The sequence below is a fragment of the Tachyglossus aculeatus genome, chromosome 1 (assembly GCF_015852505.1).
Source record: "Tachyglossus aculeatus isolate mTacAcu1 chromosome 1, mTacAcu1.pri, whole genome shotgun sequence".
NCBI lineage: Eukaryota > Metazoa > Chordata > Mammalia > Monotremata > Tachyglossidae > Tachyglossus > Tachyglossus aculeatus.
The window spans coordinates 146973035-146997089 of record NC_052066.1 but is presented as its reverse complement, the minus strand read 5'-3'; the positions used below and the strand labels follow the sequence as shown (position 1 = coordinate 146997089).

The 24055-nt window shown below is 45.6% G+C and overlaps 1 protein-coding gene across 1 annotated transcript; it reads left to right on the top strand.

Annotated features, from left to right (window-relative positions):
• Nucleotides 1-6431: 6431 nt before the first annotated feature.
• On the top strand, nt 6432-22576 carry ZNF839 (zinc finger protein 839). The gene is made up of 7 exons (XM_038751920.1): nt 6432-7302; nt 8687-8899; nt 14397-14489; nt 16171-16320; nt 18340-18468; nt 18578-18704; nt 20488-22576. Exons 1-7 carry the CDS (start codon nt 6433-6435, stop codon nt 21369-21371), a joined length of 2466 nt encoding a protein of 821 aa, XP_038607848.1. The 5' UTR covers nt 6432; the 3' UTR covers nt 21372-22576.
• The last annotated feature ends 1479 nt before the right edge of the window (nt 22577-24055 follow it).

Genomic DNA, 24055 nt, shown 5'->3' with positions numbered 1-24055 from the left:
TCTCCCCCTTCTAGACTGTGAGCCCACTGTTGGGTAGGGACCGTCTCTAGATGTTGCCGACTTGGACTTCCCATCCGCCCGGCTAGCTCTCTTCCTCCCTTCAAGGCCCTACTGAGCGCTCACCTCCTCCAGGAGGCCTTCCCAGACTGAACCCCTTCCTTCCTCTCCCCCTCGTCCCCCTCTCCATCCCCCCCGTCTTATCTCCTTCCCTTCCCCACAGCACCTGTATATATGTTTGTACAGATTTGTTACTCTATTTATTTCACTCGTACCTAGCTAGTCTACGTATTTTATTTTGTTAGTATGTTTGGTTTTGTTCTCTGTCTCCCCCTTCTAGACTGGGAGCCCGCTGTTGGGTAGGGACCGTCTCTATATGTTGCCAATTTGTACTTCCCAAGCGCTTAGTCCAGTGCTCTGCACACTGTGAGCGGTCAATAAATACGACTGATGATTGATTGTGAGCCCACTGTTGGGTAGGGGCCGTCTCTAGATGTTGCCGACTTGGACTTCCCATCCGCCCAGCTAGCTCTCTTCCTCCCTTCAAGGCCCTACTGAGCGCTCACCTCCTCCAGGAGGCCTTCCCACACTGAGCCCCTTCCTTCCTCTCCCCCTCGTCCCCCTCTCCATCCCCCCCATCTTATCTCCTTCCCTTCCCCACAGCACCTGTTTATATGTTTGTACAGATTTATTACTCTATTTATTTCACTCGTACCTAGCTAGTCTATGTATTTTATTTTGTTAGTATGTTTGGTTTTGTTCTCTGTCTCCCCCTTTTAGACTGGGAGCCCGCTGTGGGGTAGGGACCGTCTCTAGATGTTGCCAACTTGGACTTCCCAAGCGCTTAGTCCAGTGCTCTGCACACTGTAAGCGGTCAATAAATACGATTGATGATTGATTGTGAGCCCACTGTTGGGTAGGGGCCGTCTCTAGATGTTGCCAACTTGGACTTCCCATCCGCCAAGCTAGCTCTCTTCCTCCCTTCAAGGCCCTACTGAGAGCTCACCTCCTCCAGGAGGCCTTCCCAGACTGAACCCCTTCCTTCCTCTCCCCCTCGTTCCCCTCTCCATCCCCCCCATCTTACCTCCTTCCCTTCCCCACGGCACCAGTAGATAGGTATATATGTTTGTACGTGTTTATTACTCTATTTATTTTACTTGTACGTAGCTATTCTATTTATTTTATTTTCTTAGTAGGTTTGGTTTTGTTCTCTGTCTCCCCCTTTTAGACTGTGAGCCCGCTGTTGGGTAGGGACTGTCTCTAGATGTTGCCGATTTGGACTTCCCAAGCGCTTAGTACAGTGCTCTGCACATAGTAAGCGCTCAATAAATACGATTGATGATGATGAACTCCATTGATTCGCTTGTTTTATTTGGACAGATTTATTCTATCTCTTTTATAATAATAATGACATCTGTTAAGCGCTTACTGTGTGCAAAGCACGGTTCTAAGCGCCGGGGGTGATACAAGGTGATCAGGTTGCCCCCTCACAGTCATCGTCCCCCTTTGACAGGTGAGGGAACTGAGGCTCCGAGAAGTGAAGTGACTTGCCCAAGGTCACGCGGATAGACGTGCGGGGGAGCCGGGATTCGAACCCACCACCTCTGACTCCAAAGCCCGGGCTCTTTCCGCTGAGCCACGCTGCTTCTCTACTTTTACTTTGTTGAGATGTTTGGTTTTGTTTTCTGTCCCCCCCGCCCCCCCCCTAGACTGTGAGCCCACTGTTGGGTCGGGACCGTCTCTAGATGTTGCCAACTTGGACTTCCCATTCGCCAAGCTAGCTCTCTTCCTCCCTTCAAGGCCCTACTGAGAGCTCACCCCCTCCAGGAGGCCTTCCCAGACTGAGCCCCTTCCTTCCTCTCCCCCTCGTCCCCCTCTCCATCCCCCCGTCTTCCCTCGTGCCCTTCCCCACAGCACCTGTATATATGTATCTATGTTTGTACATATTTATTACTCTATTTTACTTGTACATGTCTATTCTATTTTTATTTTGTTAGTATGTTTGGTTTTGTTCTCTGTCTCCCCCTTCTAGACTGTGAGCCCACTGTTGGGTCGGGATTGTCTCTAGATGTTGCCAACTTGGACTTCCCAAGCGCTTAGTCCAGTGCTCTGCACACTGTGAGCGCTCAATAAATACGATTGATTGATTCTGAGCCCACTGTGACTTGTTTTATTTGGACAGATTTATTCTGTCTCATTTACTTTGTTAATATGTTTGGTTTTGTTCTCTGTCCCCCCCTTCTAGACTGTGAGCCCGCTGTTGGGTCGGGGCCGCCTCTAGATGTTGCCAACTTGTACTTCCCAAGCGCTTAGTCCAGTGCTTTGCACACTGTAAGCACTCAATAAATACGATTGATTGATTGTGAGCCCACTGTTGGGTAGGGACCGTCTCTAGATGTTGCCAACTTGGACTTCCCAAGCGCTCTGCACACAGTAAGCGCTCAATAAATGCGGTTGAATAAAGGAATGAATGAATCAGGTCAGACTATCCCTGTCTTCTATGGGGCTCAAAGTCCACATGAGCATTCCCTTCTAGACTGAGCCCGCTTTTGGGTAGGGACCGTCTTTATATGATGCCAACTTGGACTTCCCAAGCGCTTAGTACAGTGCTCTGCACACAGTAAGCGCTCAATAAATACGATTGAAAGAATGAATGAGAAGAACGACGGCCGACAATCAATCAGTTATCGTATTGATTGAGCGCTTACTGTGTGCAGACCACTGGACTAAGCGCTTGGGAAGGACAAGCGCTTCTACACTGTGAGCCCACTGTCGGGAAGGGACCGTCTCTAGATGTTGCCAACTTGTACTTCCCAAGCGCTTAGTCCAGTGCTCTGCACACAGTAAGCGCTCAATAAACACGATTGATTGATTGATTGACAAGTTGGCAACATCTAGAGACGGTCCCTACCCGACAGCGGGCTCACAGTCTAGAAGGGGGAGACAGACAACAAAACAACACATATTAACAAAATAAAATCAATAGACTAGATATGTACAAGTAAAATAGAGTAGTGAATACGTACAAACATATATACTGGTGTTGTGGGGAGGGGAAGGAGGTAAGGCAGGGGGGGTGAGGAGAGGGGGAGAGGAAGGAGGGGGCTCAGCCTGGGAAGGCCTCCTGGAGGAGGTGAGCTCTCAGTAGGGCCTTGAAGGGAGGAAGAGAGCTAGCTTGGCGGGTGGGCAGAGGGAGGGCATTCCAGGCCAGGGGGATGACAGAACATATTAACAAAATAAAATAAATAGAATAGATATGTACAAGAAAAATAAATAGAGTAATAAATATGTACAAACATATATACATATATACAGGTGCTGTGGGGAAGGGAAGGAGGTAAGGCGGGGACTCAGTCTGGGAAGGCCTCCTGCAAGGCTCAGTGGGAAGAGCCCGGGCAGGTCGTGGGTTCGAATTCCCGACTCCGCCGCTTTCATTCATTCATTCCATCATTCATTCAGTCGTATTTATTGAGCGCTGACAGTGTGCAGAGCGCTGGACTAAGCGCTTGGGAAGTACAAGTTGGCAACATATAGAGACGGTCCCTACCCAGCAGTGGGCTCATTCATTCATTCGTATTTATTGAGCGCTTACTGTGTGCAGAGCACTGGACTAAGCGCTTGGGAAGTGCAAGTTGGCAACATAGAGAGACGGTCCCTACCTAATAGCGGGCTCACAGTCTAGAGGGGGGAGACAGACAACAAAACATATTAACAAAAAATAAATAGAATAGGAAATATGTACAAGTAAAATAGAGTAATAAATCTGTACAAACATATATGCAGGTGCTGTGGGGAGGGGAAGGAGCCACTTGTCAGCTGGTGGGTGACTTTGGCCGAGTCACTTCACTTCTCTGGGCCTCTGTTCCCTCATCTGTCAAATGCGGTTTAAGACTGTGAGCCCCAGTAATAATAATAATAATTATTATTTGTTAAGCTCTTACTATGTGCCAAGCACTATTTTAAGCACTGGGAGGATCCAGGGTGATCAGGTTGCCCCACGGGGGGGCTCACAGTCTTCACCCCCATTTTACAGATGAGGGAGCTGAGGCACAGAGAAGTTAATAATAATGATGGTATTTGCTAAGTGCTTACTATGTGCCAAGCGCTGTTCTAAGCGCCGACTTGCCCAAAGCCACACAGCTGACAAGTGGAGGAATCGGGATTAGAACCCAGGGCCTCTGACTCCCAAGCCCGGGCTCTTGCCACCGAGCCACGCCGCTTCTCTAAGGTAAGGCTGCCACCCCCTCCTCCGCGGGACCTGCTGGGGGACAGCTTGGTGATGAGAATGGTAGAGAAGCAGCGTGGCTCAGTGGAAAGAGCAGGGGCTTTGGAGTCAGAGGTCATGAGTTCAAATCCCGGTCCTGCCAACTGTCAGCTGTGTGACTTTGGGCAAGCCACTGAACTTCTCTGGGCCTCAGTTCCCTCATCTGTAAAATGGGGATTAAAACTGTGAGCCCCCTGTGGGACAACCTGATCACCCTGTGACCTCCCTAGCGCTTAGAACAGTGCTTTGCACATAGTAAGCGCTTAACAAATACCATCATTATTATTATTATTATTAGAACAGTGCTCTGCACACAGTAAGCACTCAATAAATACGATTGAATGAATGGTTAAGTGCTTCACAAATACTGTCATTATTATTATTATTTTTTAAAAAAACCAAGTGGACACAGTCCCTGTCCCACATAGGGCTCACAGTCTTAACCCTCATTTTACAGAGGAGGGAACTGAGGCACAGAGAAATTAAGTGACTCATCCACGGTCACAAAGCAGACAAGTGGCAGAGGCGGAATTAGAACCCAGATCCTTCTGAGCTTGACTTTATGGCCCTCCCCGGAGTTCCCTCTTCACTATGGTACTTGCTCAGTGCTTATACTTACTCCATGTGCCACGCACTGTACTGAACTCTTAGGCCCCACACAGTCACTGCCCCTCATGGGGCTCACAGGCTAAGGAAGAGGAAGGACAGGTATTGAACCCCCATTTTGCAGAGAGGGAAACTGAGGTCCAGACATGTCATTTTTCCCAAGTTCACGTGGCAGGGAAGTGGCAGAGGTCCTCCGGGCCACGTTGGAGAGAGGGAAGTTGAGACGAGTCTTATTTTGGGGGTTCAGGAGTTACCCCCCACCTCTTGCCTCAAATCATGTAAATGAGACCCTCAGGGTGTAAATGGGAGAGGGCAAAACTCAATCGGTGGTACTGATTGAGCGCTTATTATGCAGAGCAGGGTACTTAGGGCCGGGGAGAGGCCTTAATCCCTTGATCCCCGCCCTTAAGGGGAAAGGCATATTTAAAAAAATTACAAACTGGGGAAACGGCAGAGTACAAGGAGATGTACATAAGTGCTGTGGAAGGAAAGAAGATGATTGTGCTTATGGGGTTCAGACCCAAATCCATAGGCGAAGAGAGGGGGAATAGGGTTTGGAAATGGCGTTAGTCAGAGGAGGCTTCTTGACCAAGCTAGCTCTCTTCTTCCCTTCAAGGCCCTGCTGAGAGTTCACCTCCTCCAAGAGGCCTTCCCAGACTGAGCCCCTTCCTTCCTCTCCCCCTCGTCCCCCTCTCCATCCCCCCATCTTACCTCCTTCCCTTCCCCACAGCACCTGTATATATGTATATATGTGTGTACATATTTATTACTCTATTTATTTATTTTACTTGTACATATCTATTCTATTTATTTTATTTTGTTAGTATGTTTGGTTTTGTTCTCTGTCTCCCCCTTTTAGACTGTGAGCCCACTGTTGGGTAGGGACTGTCTCTATATGTTGCCAACTTGTACTTCCCAAGCGCTTAGTACAGTGCTCTGCACATAGTAAGCGCTCAATAAATACGATTGATTGATTGATAGTAGGACTTTGAAAATTCCCTACAAAAGTCATCAGTTAAAACCCGATTGGGTTTTAAAAAAGAATGGCTTTGGGTATTTTTCATTGCCAAACTAGGCAGGACAAAGCCACACTTACCTCCTCCTGTTCAACTCTATTTTACTTGAGTTTATTTTACTTCTATTTATTTTGTTAATGATGAGCATCGAGCTTTAATTCTGTTTGTTCCGACGGAATGTAAATCTGATGTATTGTTTAGTACTGTGAGGTCACACTCACCCCACTCCGTGGTACTTATGTAACCATTCATATACGGTTTCCCCTATCTGTAATCAATTTTCGTGCCTTTCTCCCCTTGTAGACTGTAAGCTCCTTGTGAGGAGATAGTGCGGCTACCAGCTCTGGTTGTGTTGTGTTTTCCCAAGCGCTTAGTACAGTGCACAGTATGCGTGCAGTAAATACCATTGATTGGTCATCCATTTCATTGACTTTGAACACGATGGTATCTCTCTGCTTACCCTAATTCTTTTGTCTTTTTATTCTAAAGCAACTAGAAGCCATTCGGGTCCAAGTAAAAGCTGGCCAGGCGAAAGAAAAAGAAAGACCTATGCCACCTCTTGCAGCAATCCAGCCTAAAACGATAACATTGAATCAGCCATTCCATTGGAATCCCAATCCATCGGGACTCCGTGTTATTAACCCTCAGATTCTTAGGATAGAGCCGATTACAGGGACTGGGCAGCAACAGTATTTATTAAATAGCTCAGCGAACCCTTCCCTTCAGCTTCTCGTGCAGAAGCCCCTGCCCCCTCTTGGACCCGTTTCTGTGAAGAAGATCACGGCACCCAAGTTCCTGAACGGTCAAAGAATTGTGTTGGCTCCTGTGTCTCCTGCTGAGACCCCCATTAGTCCCTCGGTTTTATCCAGTTCAGCGGATTCACTCGTTCCTAACCTGAAAGAAAAACACACCGAAAAGCTCAAGAGGTCTCTAAAAGTGAAAACCCGTTCGGGGAGGATCTCTCGGCCTCCGAAATATAAAGCCCGGGATTACAAATTCATCAAAACTGAAGATCTGGCTGACGGGCACCCGTCAGACTCTGATGACTATTCAGAACTAAGCGTGGAAGAGGAAGAGGACAGAAGGGACAGGGGAAAGGATGCCTTGTTTAGCCCTCCTGGTTGTTACCTGAGGCCCAAAGCCTTCAAGTGTCAGTTTTGTGAAAAGTCGTACATCGGGAAAGGAGGACTGGCACGCCATTATAAACTCAATCCGAGTCACGGGCAGCTGGAGGCTTTATTGCCCAGAGTGTTCCCTTCAGATAAACCCAACGGACTCCTGGAGCAGGAGAACTCAGAGAGGATGGGAGTCGCTAGCCAAATGCCCGCCAAATGCCCTCCAATTTCAGCCGTTGCCAGTATTGAAGGTCCGCACCCCGGCTGGGCGACGGAGCCAGACCCCACCCCGAGTGGGCAACAGGTAACTTTTCTTTGTGCGTGACTGTTTCACGTCTCACGGTCAGGACGGAATTACAGACTTTTTAACACCGTCCATCCTCAGCCGGGTAGCTGAATTCGGTTCTAGGTAGAAATGATGTACCGCCTGAGCGTTAAATGAAGAGTGTAAGATTTTCCCAGGACGAACTGTGGGCTGGTGGAAACCAGGCTAACATCAGGCAACTGAAAAGATGCGACCTAAGATGGTCGTGAAGATTTAATCTTGACCGTTCCTCTCTGTAGGTGCGGAGGAAGTGTTTGAGACACATTCGCTCAACCCTTCGACTTTAGTCTGATCAGAACAGAAATTGCATGAGCCCACTGTTGGGTAGGGACTGTCTCTATATGTTGCCAATTTGTACTTCCCAAGCGCTTAGTACAGTGCTCTGCACATAGTAAGCGCTCAATAAATGCGATTGATGATGATGATGATGATTGCATGGGCCCAAAGCAGTTCTTTGGGGACCAGTGATTTTGTTGATTGAAACCTTTGCTAAGTGTCTGGGTGGAGAGCAGGGTGCTAATTGCAGTGGTGCTTCTAGGTAAGAAAATCCTGAGCTTGTGGTAGTGGGAAATTTGGCTGGTGGCAAAATGAAAAAGCTAGAAAAAAGCCCAGATTATACAATATTCTTTTGTGAAAGTTTAAGATGGCGCAGTATCCTCTAGAACTACAGTTGGAAACGAATCTGATAAATCATATTTCTGTTTTGATGTATTTAATCAATGTAACACACCACCAGAGGCTACCTCCTTGGGTTTGTTTTGCACTAAACTCCCTGCTTCCTTCTCTTCTTTCCTTGAGTCCATTTCTGATTATCTTTGTGAATGTGTCGGATTCATTTACAGCTTTCGAATTTCTCGTTAATCCAGAAACATGAGGCCGTGGGTTGCGTCAGCGTTCGCCTCTGGGTGAAGAAGGTAGTCTGGCGACCTTCGCCCTTGTAAACTCCGCCGTGAAAATCATTAGGGTGTCGTCGGGTACAGGATTCATCTAGCTTGGATATTCGTTAGGATTCAGGCCACCGCTGACCTGCACCTCAAAAGCTTGCCGGATGTGGGTCCAGCCAAGGGATTGGGAAAATACACACCAATGAAAGAAGCCAGACCGAGCCAGAGATTCAGGGTTGAGATCGACATTTAAAGGCTCTGTTAAAAGAAGATGACAGAAGAGAGGGAGCTGTGTAGAAACAAGAGCCATTGTTGTGGGGTATATGCAAAGCATGAGTTCTGGTTGGGCTTAGGGAGAAATGCATTGTAACTACAATTGATGTTAAGTGTTCCGTTTTGATCTGACGTTTTCCCGTATTAACATTTATTGTGGTGGGGGGGTTAAAGTATGATGCATTTTTTGTGTTACACTCATTCAGATGAGCAAATCTGCAGATGTTGGATTGTTATCGGAGCCGGGTCAGGAAAACGGAAGCCACGTGACTCGGGGGTCGGGAAAATCCAGAGGAGCTAAAAGGCGCGGGCGGCAAAGTACCCGTAGGAAGCAGAGATGTTCGGGCTTCCGACCGAATTCTCTTTCCGGCACATCGGCAGAACAGACCGTAGTGAAGAGGAAAGCAAGACTCAAGGAGGTACGTCTCATACCTATCTTGTCATTTCCAAAACCTGGGTTTAGTTTGGAGAAGGACCCATATACCCCAAACCGACCTGCAATTAAAAATAAAATACCCAGGTGATATTTCAAGTAGTTGGTAGAGCATCATCAAAAATCCAAGCATAGTTGGATGGCCATTAAATTATTAGATTTTGATCGTCCCCCTCTCCTCCCCCTCGTCCCCCTCCCCTTCCCCCCATCTTACCTCCTTCCCTTCCCCACAACACCTGTATATATGTTTGTACATATTTATTACTCTATTTATTTATTTATTTTACTTGTACCTATCTATTCTATTTATTTTATTTTGTTAGTATGTTTGGTTTTGTTCTCTGTCTCCCCCTTTTTAGACTGTGAGCCCACTGCTGGGTAGGGACTGTCTCTGTATGTTGCCAACTTGTACTTCCCAAGCGCTTAGTACAGTGCTCTGCACACAGTAAGCGCTCAATAAATACGATTGATGGATTGATTTAATGGGGGCGGTTTTAATGGTATTTGTTAAGTGCTTACTATGTGTCAGGAACTGTTCTAAGCACTGGGGTAGATGTATGTTGGACTCAGTCCATGTCCCACATGGGGCTCACATTGTTAATCCCCATTTCACCTGTGAGAGGACTGAGGCACACACAAGTGAAGTGACTCGCCCAAAGTAACACAGCAGACAGGTGGCAGAGCCGGGACTAGAACCCAGGTCCCTCTGACTTCCGGGCCCACGCTTTGCCCACTAGCCCACGCTGCTTTGGTAGGCACTCAATAGCAGATTGATCTAGCCCACTAATAACAACAATAATAATAATGATGGCATTTATTAAGCGCTTACTATGTGCAAAGCACCGTTCTAAGCTCTGGGGAGGTTACATGGTGATCAGGTTGTCCCACGGGGGGGCTCACAGTCTTAATCCCCATTTTACAGATGAGGTAACTGAGGCACAGAGAAGTGGCTTGCCCAAAGTCACACAGCTGACAATTGGCGGAGCCAGGATTTGAACCCGTGACCTCTGTCTCCACTAGTGATGGTAACTGCTTACGGTGGCCTTGTGTCCTCAAGTACTGCAAGCAAAAGTTACTTGCCGGTACAGATTTCGAAGCACTTAAACTCCATGTGTACAGAAGGAGGTTGGAAAACGGGGGGTAAAAATTTTTCCCAAGTCCAAGTTGGCAACATATAGAGACAGTCCCTACCCAGCAGTGGGCTCACAGTCTAAAAAGGGGGAGACAGAGAACAAAACCAAACATACTAACAAAATAAAATAAATAGAATAGATATGTGCAAGTAAAATAAATAAATAGCATATTGAACTCTAATTGAAGAGTCTCCCATTCGGCCACAATTCTGTACAGTATTACAGCCAATTATCTGAATTTCTGAGGTTCCACCCGACTGGGTATCTGAATCAAGGCCAGCGAGACTAAATCGGTTGAAAAAGAAGGTCCCACAGTGGATCAAAATTGGTTCCAAAAGTACCCAAACACGATTTTATTCGGTAATTGAAATTTTCCTGATCTAAACTGGTCTAATTCGATTTCTACTGGAATGATTTGTCACTGGGCTGGCCCGTGGAGCTCACTTCTAGTTTGGACCAAATCCCTAGAGAAGCAGCGTGGCTCAGTGGAAAAGAGCCTGGGCTTTGGAGTCAGAGGTCATGGGTTCAAAACCCGGCTCCGCCAATTGTCAGCTGGGTGACTTTGGGCGAGTCACTTCACTTCTCTGGGCCTCAGTTACCTCATCCGTAAAATGGGGACGAAGACTGTGAGCCCCCCATGGGACAACCTGATCACCTTGTAACCTCCCCAGCGCTTAGAACAGTGCTTCGCACATAGTAAGCGCTTAATAAATGCCATCATTATTATTAGTATTATTTTGGTTTGGCGGAGAACCTGTCAAGGCCAGCGGCAGATGGACAGTGAGTGAGCTTCCCCTTCCTTTGCCCCACAAAATGGTGTAGGCTCTGCACAGTGCTCTGCACATAGTAAGCGCTCAATAAATACGCTTGATGATGATGATGATGTAGGCAAGGGCTATGTGTCCCCCTCTCCCAACCTAAGATGGAAGCAGCAGGATTGTGATGCGTTACCAGTGGGGCAGAAGTTGGGGTATTAGAGCCAACTTGTTGACAGTAAGGGAGAAATGCCGTTCAGACCGACTTTGGCTGTGTCGGGTATGATTATTTTATTATTCCATTAATTTTATTAATGATGTATACATAATAATGGCATTTATTAAGCACTTACTATGTGCAAAGCACTGTTCTAAGCGCTGGAGAGGTTACAGGGTGAACAGGTTGCCCCACGGGGGGGCTCACCGTCTTCCTCCCCATTTTACAGATGAGGTAACTGAGGCCCAGAGAAGTTAAGCGACTTGCCCAAAGTTACACAGCTAATCGGCGGAGCCGGGATTTGAACCCACGACCTCTGACTCCAAAGCCCGGGCTCTTTCCCATTGAGCCACGCTGCTGCTCTGTCTATAATTCTGTTTATTTATATCGATGGTATTGTTGCCTGTCTACTTGTTTTGTTGTCTGTCTACCCCTTCTAGACTGTTGAGTCCGTTGTTGGGTAGGGCTTGTCTCTATTTGTTGCCGGATTGTCCTTTCCAAGCGCTTAGGACAGTGCTCAGCACACAATAAGTGCTCAGTAAATACGATCGAATGAATGAATGATGGCACGGGGAATGGGAAGGGGTGGCCACCTTTTTTCCCCGGCAGCGAAATATCTGTGCCGTGCGTGGCACTGTGCCAAACCAGGCAAGGGCACGGACTCGGGTGGCAGCGGCTTGTCTCTATTTGTTGCCGGATTGTCCTTTCCAAGCGCTTAGGACAGTGCTCAGCACACAATAAGTGCTCAGTAAATACGATCAAATGAATGATGGCACGGGGAATGGGAAGGGGTGGCCACCTTTTTTCCCCGGCAGCGAAATATCTGTGCCGTGCGTGGCACTGTGCCAAACCAGGCAAGGGCACGGACTCGGGTGGCAGCACATCTAGGTTGTATAAGATTCTGCCATGCCATCCGGCCACCTTCTAGCAGTCCCATTTTTATATCATCCTCATCTAAGGACATGGAGAAAAAGGCAGTTGCGAGCCATCCCTTTATTATTTTGCTTCTTTTGAATCCGAATCCTTCCTGCAGCAGTGCAAGGCCGTTTCCATGCACTGCCGTCAGGGGAGATCAGTTCATAACTTTTTTATTTTGTTAGTATGTTTGGTTTTGTTGTCTGTCTCCCCCTTTTAGACCGTGAGCCCACTGTTGGGTAGGGACTGTCTCTATATGTTGCCAATTTGTACTTCCCAAGCGCTTAGTACAGTGGTCTGCACATAGTAAGCGCTCAATAAATACGATTGATGATGATGATGAGAACTGATGAGAAGCAGCGTGGCTCAGCGGAAAGAGCCCGGGCTTTGGAGTCGGAAGTCATGGGTTTGAATCCCGGCCCCGCCACATGCCTGCTGTGTGACCTTGGGCAAGTCACTTCATCATCATCATCCATCGTATTTATTGAGTGCTTACTGTGTGCAGAGCACTGTACTAAGCGCTTGGGAAGTACAAATTGGCAACATATAGAGACAGTCCCTACCCAACAGTGGGCTCACAGTCTAAAAGGGGGAGACAGAGAACAAAACCAAACATACTAACAAAATAAAATAAATAGAATAGATATGTACAAGTAAAATAAATAGAGTAATAAATATGTACAAACATACATACATATGTACAGGTGAACAGGTGAACAAACATATATACATATATACTTCACTTCTGAGCCTCAGTTACCTCATCTGTAAAATGGGGACTAAGACTGTGAGCCCCACGTGGGGCAACCTGATCACCTTGTATCCTCCCCAGTGCTTAGAACAGTGCTTTGCACACAGTAAGCGCTTAACAAATGCCATTATTATTATTATTGTTATTATTATTATTATTATCTTCTGGGTGAGTCTTTCATATTATCGGAAGCACTAGTCAATCCCTTCTCACCCGTAGCTTCTCCTTTCATTCATTCATTCAATTGTATTTATTGAGCGCTTACTATGTGCAGAGCACTGTACTAAGCACTTGGGAAGTACAAGTTGGCAAAATATAGAGACGGCCCCTACCAAACAGCAGGCTCACAGTCTAGAAGGGGGAGACAGACAACAAGACAAAACATGTGGACAGGTGTCAATTCGTCAGAACAAATAGAATTAAAGCTGAATGCACATCATTAACAAAATAAATAGAATAGTAAATATGTTCAAGTAAAATAAATAGAGTAATAAATCTGTACAAACATATATACAGGTGCTGTGGGGAGGGGAAGGAGGTAGGGCGGGGGGATGGGGAGGAGGAGAGGAAAAAGGGGGCTCCTGTCTGAATACTCCCAGGCAGTTCTACACATCTTCCTAAGTAGTACTAGCAATAGCATTTATTGAGCACCCACTTGGTGCGGAGCATTATTCTAGGTGTTTGGGGAGAAGAGAATAAAGAAGTGACAGGTTTCCTGCCCTCAAAGAGCACACACTCTTAAGTGGAAGACAAACATAAAAGTTGAGTGGTCAAAAGAAATAATTGAGTACCCAAATATGCCTGAGGGCAAAGGATGGGGTAAGGAAGTTCATAAGCTCTAGGTCTTGGGGAAGCAGAATGACCTAGTGGAAAGGATCTAGGAGTCAGAGGACTTGGGGTCATCATCATCATCATCAATCGTATTTATTGAGCGCTTACTGTGTGCAGAGCACTGTACTAAGCGCTTGGGAAGTACAAATTGGCAATAGAGACAGTCCCTACCCAACAGGGGGCTCACAGTCTAAAAGGGGGAGACAGAGAACAAAACCAAGCATACTAACAAAATAAAATAAATAGGATAGATATGTACAAATAAAATAAATAAATAGAGTAATAAATAGAGTAATAAATATGTACAAACATACATATATACAGGTGCTGTGGGGAAGGGAAGGAGGTAAGATGGGGGGATGGAGAGGGGGACGAGGGGGAGAGGATCTAATTCTTGGGATCTAATTCTGGCTCTGCCACTCACCTCACTTAACTTCTCTGGGCCTCAGTTTCCTCATCCGTCAAATGGGGATTCAATACCAGCCCTCCCTCCTACAAAGGCTGCGAGCCTGATGAGGGACTGGGTCTGACATGATTATCTTGTGTCTACCCCAGTGCTTAGTAGTGTTTGGCACACAGAAATTGCTTTACAAATACCACTAATATTAGGCCTTAGTTTTCATACCTTCCGGGTTTCTCAGTGAGTTGCCTTCAAAATGCTCCGTCCTCCTTATGTTGTGAAGTCCAGAATTGGACATGGTAATTCAGTTATTCATTCCTGTGAAATACTTGTATGTTGAATCTGTTTACAAAAAGCATCAGGTTATTTTTTAAATCATCTTTTCTTGATTGAAATAATAAAGTAAAACGGTCTCACCAGTGTTAGATAGGTGGAAGTTCCTACAAGGTTTTCAAAACCTGGATTTCTTGTCTTTTGGTAGTTGTTCCAGCAATGTGATGACGACGATTTAATGGAGCTGGCTCTACCCCGCCTCACAAAACTCATAACTGTGTATGAGTTTCTTCTGATGAAGGTGAATATTCATCTTAAACGTAAATCCGGATTTATTTACGGGTTGGTAATGGTATTTATTTAAAAATAAAAAGAAAAGTTGGAATGCTTCCCATTCTAAAGAACATCTCCTCCAGGAGGCCTCAATTTGTCTTTCCCACTCCCTTCTGCTTCACCCTTGCGCTAGGATTTGCACCCTTTATTCACCCCTCCCTCAGCCCCACAGCACTTATGCACATATCTGTAATTTATTTCTTTATATAAATACCTGTCTCCCCTAGACCGTAAGCTCTCTGTGGGCTGGGAACGTGTCTTCCAACTCTGTTACCTTGTATTCTCCCAAGCGCCTAGTACAGTGGCTTGCACATAGTAGGTGTGCAGTAATTATAATAATAATGGCATTTATTAAGTTCTTACTGTGTGCAAAGCACTGCTCTAAGTGCTGGGGAGTTTACAAGGTGATCAGGTGGTCCCACGTGGGGCTCACAGTCTTAATCCCCATTTTACAGATGAGGTAACTGAGGCACAGAGAAGTTAAGTGACTTGCCCAGAGTCACACAGCTGACAAGCGGTGGAGCCGGGATTTGAACCGATGACCTCTGACTCCAAAGCCCGCGCTCTTTTCACTGAGCCCCGCTGCCTCCCTACAGTAAATACAATTGATCGATTGGTCCGGTGAAATGCATCCGTGGATTTGAGTACGAGCCATATTCTGGACCCAGGCTTGCAGATTGGAAGGGTGCCCAAGTGTCTGGGCTCTGTGACTGTTTTGACCCTGGGGGAAAGGAATGAAGCCACAGCTTTGGCTTCACAATAGCTGCTGTAATAATAATAATAATAATAATAATAATAATAATAATAATAATACCACTTGTTATGCGCTTACTATGTGTCCAGCACTGTTCTAAGCACTGGCGTAGATACAAGCTAACGTAGTGGATACAAGCTAACATGTGGTAGAAGCAGCGTGGCTCAGTGGAAAGAGCCTGGGCTTTGGAGTCAGAGGTCGTGGGTTCAAATCCTGGCTCCGCCACTTGTCAGCTGTGTGACTTTGGGCAAGTCGCTTCACTTCTCTGGGCCTCAGTTACCTCATCTGTAAAATGGGGATTAAGTCTGTGAGCACCATGTGGGACAACTTGATTACTCTGTACCCCAGTGCTTAGAACAGTGCTTTGCACGTAGTAAGCGCTTAATAAATGCCATTATTATTATTATTATTATTATTATCTGGGATTAGAACCCAGGTCCTTTAGACTCTTAGGCCCATACTCTATCTGCTAAACCTTACTGCTTCTCAGCCTGCTTTCACCACCCCTCTTTCTCCTGGCTTGCCCCCCTTGCCTACTAGCTCCACTTACAATCAATCAATCATATTTATTGAGCGCTTACTGTGTGCAGAGCACTGTACTAAGCGCTTAGCACTGTACTAAGCGCTTACAGTTGAAGAAGTTCTGGGAAGACGGATAAGTGGCTGAACAATTTCTTATTTTCATGCCTGGATTATCTCAGGTAACTGAATGCTGCAAGCTGTCCAGGCTTTCCATAGCCATGGCTGATAGTTTCGTAAAGCGTATGAGTGAAAACCAGTGAAGTGCTCAGTGTTGAGAAACTGCCAGGACTGGGTGGCAATTTTGTTAGCTTAATTATTGGTGTATTTTACACGCTTGTCTTAACTGTTCGATTTCTTGTTTCTGTTCTCCTAGGTTGAAAGACATCATTCAGCCAAGCCATTTTTTGCAGATGTGTATAAAGAATTTGAAGAGTTGCACAAAATGATTAAGAAAATGTGTCAGGACCACTTCAGTAATTCTATCACGAGTTTTCAGAAGCCCCTGGAAATAATCAATAATGAGGTATTGGCATAGCACCCACAGGAAAGGGGGATTTTGGAGTTGTAGTTTTAAAAAAGTCTTCGCTTTGGTTGTCGGAACAGGAAGCTAGTCCCAACAGCGGTCACGTCGGAAATGATTTAAGTTTAAGAAATCCTGATGTCGCTGTATTGCTAGGTATGTTTTAATAACTGCCTTTGGGTTGGGTAATGTGTGAACTTTTTTGCCAGGAAGATCCCAAAACCTCATTGGTTACTCATTCAGCTCTTCCTATCCTTCCTCTTCCTCTTCCTCTCCTGTTCTGGAAAGCCTTCCCTCACTTCTGCCTCACCACCACCCCCTCCACCACCCCGATCTCTCTTCCACATTAGATTGCAGGCTCCCCATAGGATGGGACTATGTCCTAAACTTCAATATTGTCCCCAAGCACACGCTTTGTGTAGCACTTGGCACAAATGGACCCCCAGTATTGTTGATAATAATAATAATAATAATAATAATAATAATAATGGCATTTATTAAGCGCTTACTATGTGCAAGCACTGTTCTAATGATGTTATTGGCAGAAATGGTCTTTTTGTATCATAAGAAAGCATTTCTCAAGAGTCCAGCCATGTAACTCTGGCCTCTTTTCAGAGTAAGTCAAACAGACTTGCTCCCTCCCGATTTTCCTTAAAATTTCCTAGGCTGCAACGGTAGGGTGTACCAACGTCCGTCTAAATCCCATCTTTTATAGGTGGCCCAACAATGAAGTGCCCTCTTTGGCGATACGAAATTGCATCAGTTTTTAAGGGGACACTGTTGGTAGGTCCACCCTTGGATGACCCTTGGCCTCCTTTTCATTTTCTTTGATTTTCCTGAAGCATCTGTGTAACCTTCCCCCACCCCCTCCCACACTGAGAAAAATGATTCTGCTAGCTGAGAACACATGAGCACTTAGAATGAAATAAATCAGAGAAAGTCCAAAAGGGGAGAAGGAATTGCTAAGAACGCTACCTTAATTTTAAACTAACTTTAGAAGCAGCATGGCCTAGTGGAAAAAGCATGGGCCTGGGAGTTGTGGGTTCTAATCCTGGCTCTGCCACATGTCTGCTGTGTGGCCTTAGGCAAGTCATTTAACTTCTCTGTGCCTCAGTTACCTCATCTGTAAAATGGGGATAAAGATTATGAGCCCCGTGAGGGACACGGGCTGTGTCTAACCTGATCACCTTGTATCTTCCCCAGCGCTTAGAACAGTGCCTGGCACGTAGTAAGCACTTAACAAATACCACAATTATTATGATTAATATTAGCCTACTACTAAGGAGGAAAGCTTTATTTTAAAGTCATGGAAGAACCTTAACAGTGTCCTCTTTTAAACTTGGCTGCTAACACAGCGATTTAGTATTGAAGACGATCCATCAACTTCCCCATTAGTACTTCAACTAATGCGGTATTTGCCTTAATTCTTACGAGTTCCCCAGCGCTTAGAACAGTGCCTGACACATAGTAAGCGCTTAACAAATACCACAATTATTATTATTAATATTAGCCTACTACTAAGGAGGAAAGCTTTATTTTAAAGCCATGGAAGAACCTTAACAGTGTCCTCTCTTAAACTTGGCTGCTAACACAGCGATTTAGTATTGAAGATGATCCATCAACTTCCCCATTAGTACTTCAACTAATGTGGTATTTGCCTTAATTCTTACGAGTTCCCCAGCGCTTAGAACAGTGCCTGGCACATAGTAAGCACTTAACAAATACCACAATTATTATGACTAATATTAGCCTACTACTAAGGAGGAAAGCTTTATTTTAAAGTCATGGAAGAACCTTGACAGTGTCCTCTTTTAACTTGGCTGCTAACACAGCGATTTAGTATTGAAGATGATCCGTCAACTTCCTCCGTTAGTACTCCATCTAATGCGGTATTTGCCTTAACTCTTACAAGTTGCAGAGCTACTTATCTTCCAGAATGAACTCTAGGTACTTGATAGTGAGGATTCTCTTTTTATATTTGAGCTGAATTGATGTCATGCTTGTTTTCCCAACTCCTTCTAGGTTGCCGAGTCCCTAGGAATTACAGAAGAACTTCTGAGACAGCAAGAGGCGCAGATGGAAGGCACATCAGTTCACCCAGCAGCTGAGGAAGGGTCCGCAGAAAGCGGCCAGCAAAAGCGAGGAAATGAGGTGTGTGCTTTTCTTCTCAGCCAAAACGCGCTTGATGAGTGAATGTTTTAGACTGTAACGTCCCAAAACGTCCGCTCCCACTTGAGTGAATTGAGTCTTTTATTCACAGACGCCAGAGGAAACGGTAGCCCCTGTGAAGAGAGTCCGAGTTGATCAGCGCCAAACTGGAGGTCACGTTAGTCATGATGGACCAACAGAGACAAGTCTGCAAGTGTACTCACCTGTTGCAAAAGAGGGTAAACAAACTTTTTTCAAAAATTTACAGCTAAGGGACCTCATGGCTTAGCGGCCTTTGGCACCATTTATCCATGTGTGAAAGACCGTCTGTGGAGTTCTAGTTGAAAATTCAAAAGCCAGTGGAGGAAAAGGCTTATTTTTGTTTTGACTCGCCCCAGACCCGGTTATTATTACACAGCAGTTTGGGAATTATTCTCCAGAGGGTTCTACTGGAATATCAGACTAGTCTGTACATTATAATAATAATAACGATGATGGCATTTGTTAAGCGCTTACTATGTGCAAAGCACTGTTCTAGGCGCTGGGGAGGGGTACAAGGTGATCAGGTTGTCCCACGAGGGGCTCACAGTCTTAATCTCCATTTTACAGATGAGGTAACTGAGGCCCAGAGAAGTGAAGTGACTTGCCCAAAGTCACACAGCTAAGTGGCAGAGGTAGGATTAGAACCCACGACCTCTGCCTCCCAAGCCCGTGCTCTTTCCACTGAGCCACGCAACATAATCTTGGGTTTTTTAATTGAAAGGGCCATTTCGCCTCCTGGGATTTGCCTTTGACTTATCAGTGACCTCTTCTAAACTGCCCTGTCCCTGCAAGCCCTTAGGGGGGGGTATCTATTACTCTGTATTTGATAGGGATTTTTTTTCCCCTTTACTTTTTTTGTGGTCCTGGTCAAGAGCTTACTATGTGCCAGACACTTTACTAAGTGCTGGAGTAGATACAACATAATCAGGGTGGACCCAATCCTTGTACCCCTTGAGGCTCACAGTCTAAATTGGAGGGAAGAGGATTTAATCTCCATTTTACAGATGAGGTCACTGAGGCAAAGAGAAATAAAGTGACTTGCCCAAAGTAGAACCCAGGTCCTTTGAGTCCCAGGCCTATATTCTTTCCATTAGGCCGTGTTACTTTTCTGTCAGGGCAGTTACTCTGTAATTTAGATTGGAACTAATTTACAGTAACATGGATTTTTGGGCCTTTATAACCAAGGTTTACTGTAATTAAATGATTTCTCTTGTGTAATCAACTAGTGATGCTTTGCCCCACTGTCTTAAGGCTAATCTTAGTCCTCCTGTGATGTTAAATATTGCCTGACTTTCCTCTAATCCAAACTTGATTAGGTCTAGACCTCTCCAAAGTTCAGTAGTTATTGCTCATAGAAATCAGCCCAAATTTCTTAGCAATCAGTAGTATTTATTGAGCGCTTTGTGCAGAGCAGTGTAGTAAAGGCTTGAGGGAGTACAGTGCAACAGAGTTGGTAGACACATTCCCTGCCCACAATGAGTTTACAGTCTAGAGGAAGTCTTAGGTCCCCTTTAAGCTTCAAAATCCCGCCTCCCGAGAATAAATTTATTTCTCCCAATTAGAAGAGTGTGTAGCTCCATTGTTGGGAAGTGAACAGAATCCGGCTTTGAATTAAGCACCTGAAATTTAGAGAAAATCTGGGAGCCGGGAGAAAACGCTCTGCTAGGCAACACTTTGCTATGCTATGCTCTGCCCATTTGCAGATTTATTTATTTATTTTAGGGACTTTGGTTTACGAAGAACCCTGAATTAGTTTTTGTCTTTTGCCTTTTCCTGTTGCTGTTTTTTTCCTGCTGCGGCACCCACGTTTAGACGTTGAGCCTGCTCATCCTCCCCTTGTCATTGCATGCAAAATGGCATTATTGCTTTAGCAAATATGACTTCAAACTAAAAACCATCGCAACCACTGCCCATCAAATATGCCAAACTCGGGGATTATAACATACATGTGCGTTCATGTGAGTTTTCTACCCTGCTTAGGTTTCAGCCAACTACACGGGAGTACACCTCAGTCTTCCGAAGAGCCTCGTGGCGCGAGGCTTTCTGATGCCGGGGAAACGATGTTACAGACTACACAGCAGATTTCAGTTTTGGCTGACTTAGAAGCTCAGGTAGGAAGTCCAGGCCCCGTGGCCCATGACCAGACGTTAGAATTACAAGAAGAAATAGTTCCAGCACACTCTCCAGACCCGAACGCATCGGGCCGACTCGCCGCTTCCGACTCCTCTGGCGTCGAAACATCAGGTGGGCCGGTGGATCTTCCAAAAAGCGACAGCTCGAGGAGCGAGGAGGTGCGCGATGGGAGGGAGAGCCAGGAATACTGTGCTAACTGTGAACATCCTGATCAGGGTAAGGAGGTGAACGAGGCTCATCAGGCCCAGCAGCTTGAAAAAGTTTTATCCATGAACCTGGTGCCACTAGACCATCCATACAGGACTCTCTCGGAACCGCAGGACGCTCCCGGAGCGGAAGGGCCGGGCCTGCCTCAAGGGAACCTCGACCCTGCCGACAAAACCTTGAACCGGCTACCCTGTGGGATTGAGGAACGAGGTGGGAGCATCGTTGCCGTAGATGAAACCGTGGCATTTGAAATTGCCGCCGGCGAGAGCCGCGAATTGTTGCCTCAGGAACACGAGCGGATCTTTATTCAAACTTCAGACGGGCTCCTCCTGTCCCATCCGGGGACAGTTGTGTCTCAGACGGACGGGATCGTCATCGTCACCCAAGCCGACGGTACCGCTATGCACATCCAAACGCCCGGTGGGGTTCCTTTAGAAACGGTGGAGGCGTTACTGGCAGTGGAGGCCGACAATCAGGGTCGAGGCATTTTGATCTCCCACGGGGCAATGGAACCGGACTCATAAAGTACTGTAGATTTATCTGGAGATGGTGATCTATTTCAATTAATGTATATTTTTCTAATATGAGGACTGAAAGAGGAATCTTTTAACTTATTTGTAAAGAACACCTCATTTCTAAGATGTGTACTACTTTTATATCCTGTGTCCATTAATGGCAGTAATGTTACAGCCAAAATCACTGAGGACTTCCACTATGTCCTACATTTTAAAATCATAAGCTTTTGCTGAGTTGCTGCGAACAGTATTGCACTTTTCCTTGATACCATCGACTCCCCACTCCTCACCTCCTCCTCCACCACCAACCCAGGCTAGTTTACTACATTTTGACAGTTGTTCGGCCTGTACTGGCAGTGTCTTCTGTGGGTAAAAGAAAAAAAAAAACTAAGGTATTTCCCTACTGGATCTTGTGAGTGTTCGATGGGAAAGTAGCTGGAACTGATACAGAATTCAGATGAGGGTGGAGGCATTGATGTTTTAAGCTACTTTTTTAAAACAATGGTATTTGTTAAATGCCTACTATGTGCCAGGCACCGAACCAAGTTACTTGTCTAAGATCAGTGAATCAAAACTGAACTAGACTCCCAGATTTTTCAGTATTGTCCCCTGCTGTCTGTTTTTCCGCAGCGGGACAAGTTAACCATTTCTCTGATTTCTGGGCTTTTCATAATGGATTAGAGAGAGGGAAAGATAAGCATTACTACCCTTGAAATTTCAGCTCAGTGAAGGCAGGAGCTACGTTTTTGAGGTGGCATAGTTTCTCCCTGGAAAGCCTATTTATTTTTCATGAGCACACGGAAAATTTGTGCTTCTAAGGATGAGACATCTGTTGCCAGAAAGATGGACAGGAGATAAAAATTGGCTTGTGTCTGATCCTTGGATGGAATTCAGTAAAAGGGAGTTGGGAGAGGAGGCACTGTGATCGTCTTCAAAGACTATTTTCTCAGTTGGGCAGGGTGGAGTACAGGGGCAAAATTCAACGTGACCCTAATAATTAGAGAAAGAGTCCTACAACAGCAGGATAAAATTCAGTAGGAAATAGGGCAAAGTTAATATCTAAAGGAGCCAAAAGGTAAGCACCATGAATACGGAATAGGGAAAAGAGGTCATCACAAAGGCATTTTATCATTCACCTACCTGATGGCAGAGGGCTGGAGCAGTTTAGTACAGTGCTCTGCACATGGTAAGCGCTCATTAAGTACAATTGATTGACATTCTGGAACCCTTGAGAAGCAGCATGGCCTAATGGATAGAGCACAGTCCTGGGAGTCAGAAGGACCTGGGTTCTAATCCTGACTCCACCATGTGTCTGCTGTGGGACCTTGGGCAGATCACTTCTCTGGGCTTCAGTTCCCACAAGTGTAAAATGAGGATTAAGACTGTGAGCCCTATGTGGGATAGGGACTGTGTCCAACCTGATTATCTTGTATCTACCCTAGCACATAGTGCTTGACAAATACCACTATTATTATGATTATTAACCCTTTCAGTTTCATGATTAAGTAGCCCCATTTGACGCTATTATTCAAATTATTCGAGGGAATGCCTTAAAAAGCAAAACAAAACTAGGATCAGCAATAAGCCTGTGGGTCAGGGGCTCTGTTCAGTAAATATCACTGATTGGTTGGATGGCAAAATAACAAATCCACCTCAGTTTGGGTGTCTGCCCTGTGTTCCCCTGGCCCCCGACCATGCAGTCCGCCTGGATTCTGGAGACTATAGTGGACACCTGGGGTGTGGTAGGAGAGGGGAAAGTGGGTGAGTTTGAGTCACTCAAGCAGATGAGCTGCTGCCAGATTCCCTGGGTCTAGAGGCAGGGTCACTGGCAAGTGATTATTACCAATACAGCCGCGACTAACAAGCGCTTAGTACAGTGCTCTGCACATAGTAAGCGCTCAATAAATACGATTGATTGATTGATTGATTGATTAATTAACTGTCCCTGTTATTGTTAGGGTATTTGCGATGGCCCAAGCAATTCCAGGCCCCAAATGGACTTTTCTACCGGAAAAAAAATTCCTTATTGAGACTGAGGTGTGTTGGAGTATGCTACTTATAAACATTGGCATAAAGTGAAAAGTTAAATCAAGCTTCCAGCTTTTATTTCATTAACAATAATTTTAAGCATTTCACTGACATCTCTTGAAATCTCACACGACATTAGTTTCCAGTTTCTGGACACCGGGTTTAAATAGTCATAAGCCCGAGACCACTTCATCCCAGTCAGACCCATCCAGTCTAAAACTGTCGCCACCATCATGATAGGCACCAGCGATTTATCAGGAAGTGCGACCTCTTTGACCTCTGGAAAATAAAGGGTCCAACAGCCCCAGAGAGTGTCATCCTTTTGAATGACTAAAGCCCAAACTAAGCTTTTTTCCACCCAAGCCTTGCAGAGTACCTTATGAAGGGGTTTGTCTTTGCTAGTTTAAAGCTCTCCTATGAGTCCATGGTGCAGCTAGATTATGATAGAAATCATTTTTTTTTCCCCAAAATAGGCAAAGCCCTTTGGATACAGCCTTCTTCCTGTGGAGAACGGATAGGGAGAGGATTCCTTTCTCGCGGTCTCTGCCCTTCCTGTAACCTAAATGACTTTGCAAGAGTTGGTTTTTTTGAAATCCTCCCTCAAGGGCCTTTTTTTTTTTGAAGTGTTTTGCTAACTCTGAGGAATTCAAAGCTAACAAAAGCTC

Bases quoted from the DNA above. Each gene is read 5' to 3' on its own strand.
- ZNF839 (XM_038751920.1), top strand. From the start codon at position 6,433: ATGCCACCTCTTGCAGCAATCCAGCCTAAAACGATAACATTGAATCAG. The intron at 14,490-16,170 runs GTGAATATTCAT...CTGTTCTCCTAG, and splicing joins ATGAGTTTCTTCTGATGAAG to GTTGAAAGACATCATTCAGC. The intron at 16,321-18,339 runs GTATTGGCATAG...AACTCCTTCTAG, and splicing joins TGGAAATAATCAATAATGAG to GTTGCCGAGTCCCTAGGAAT.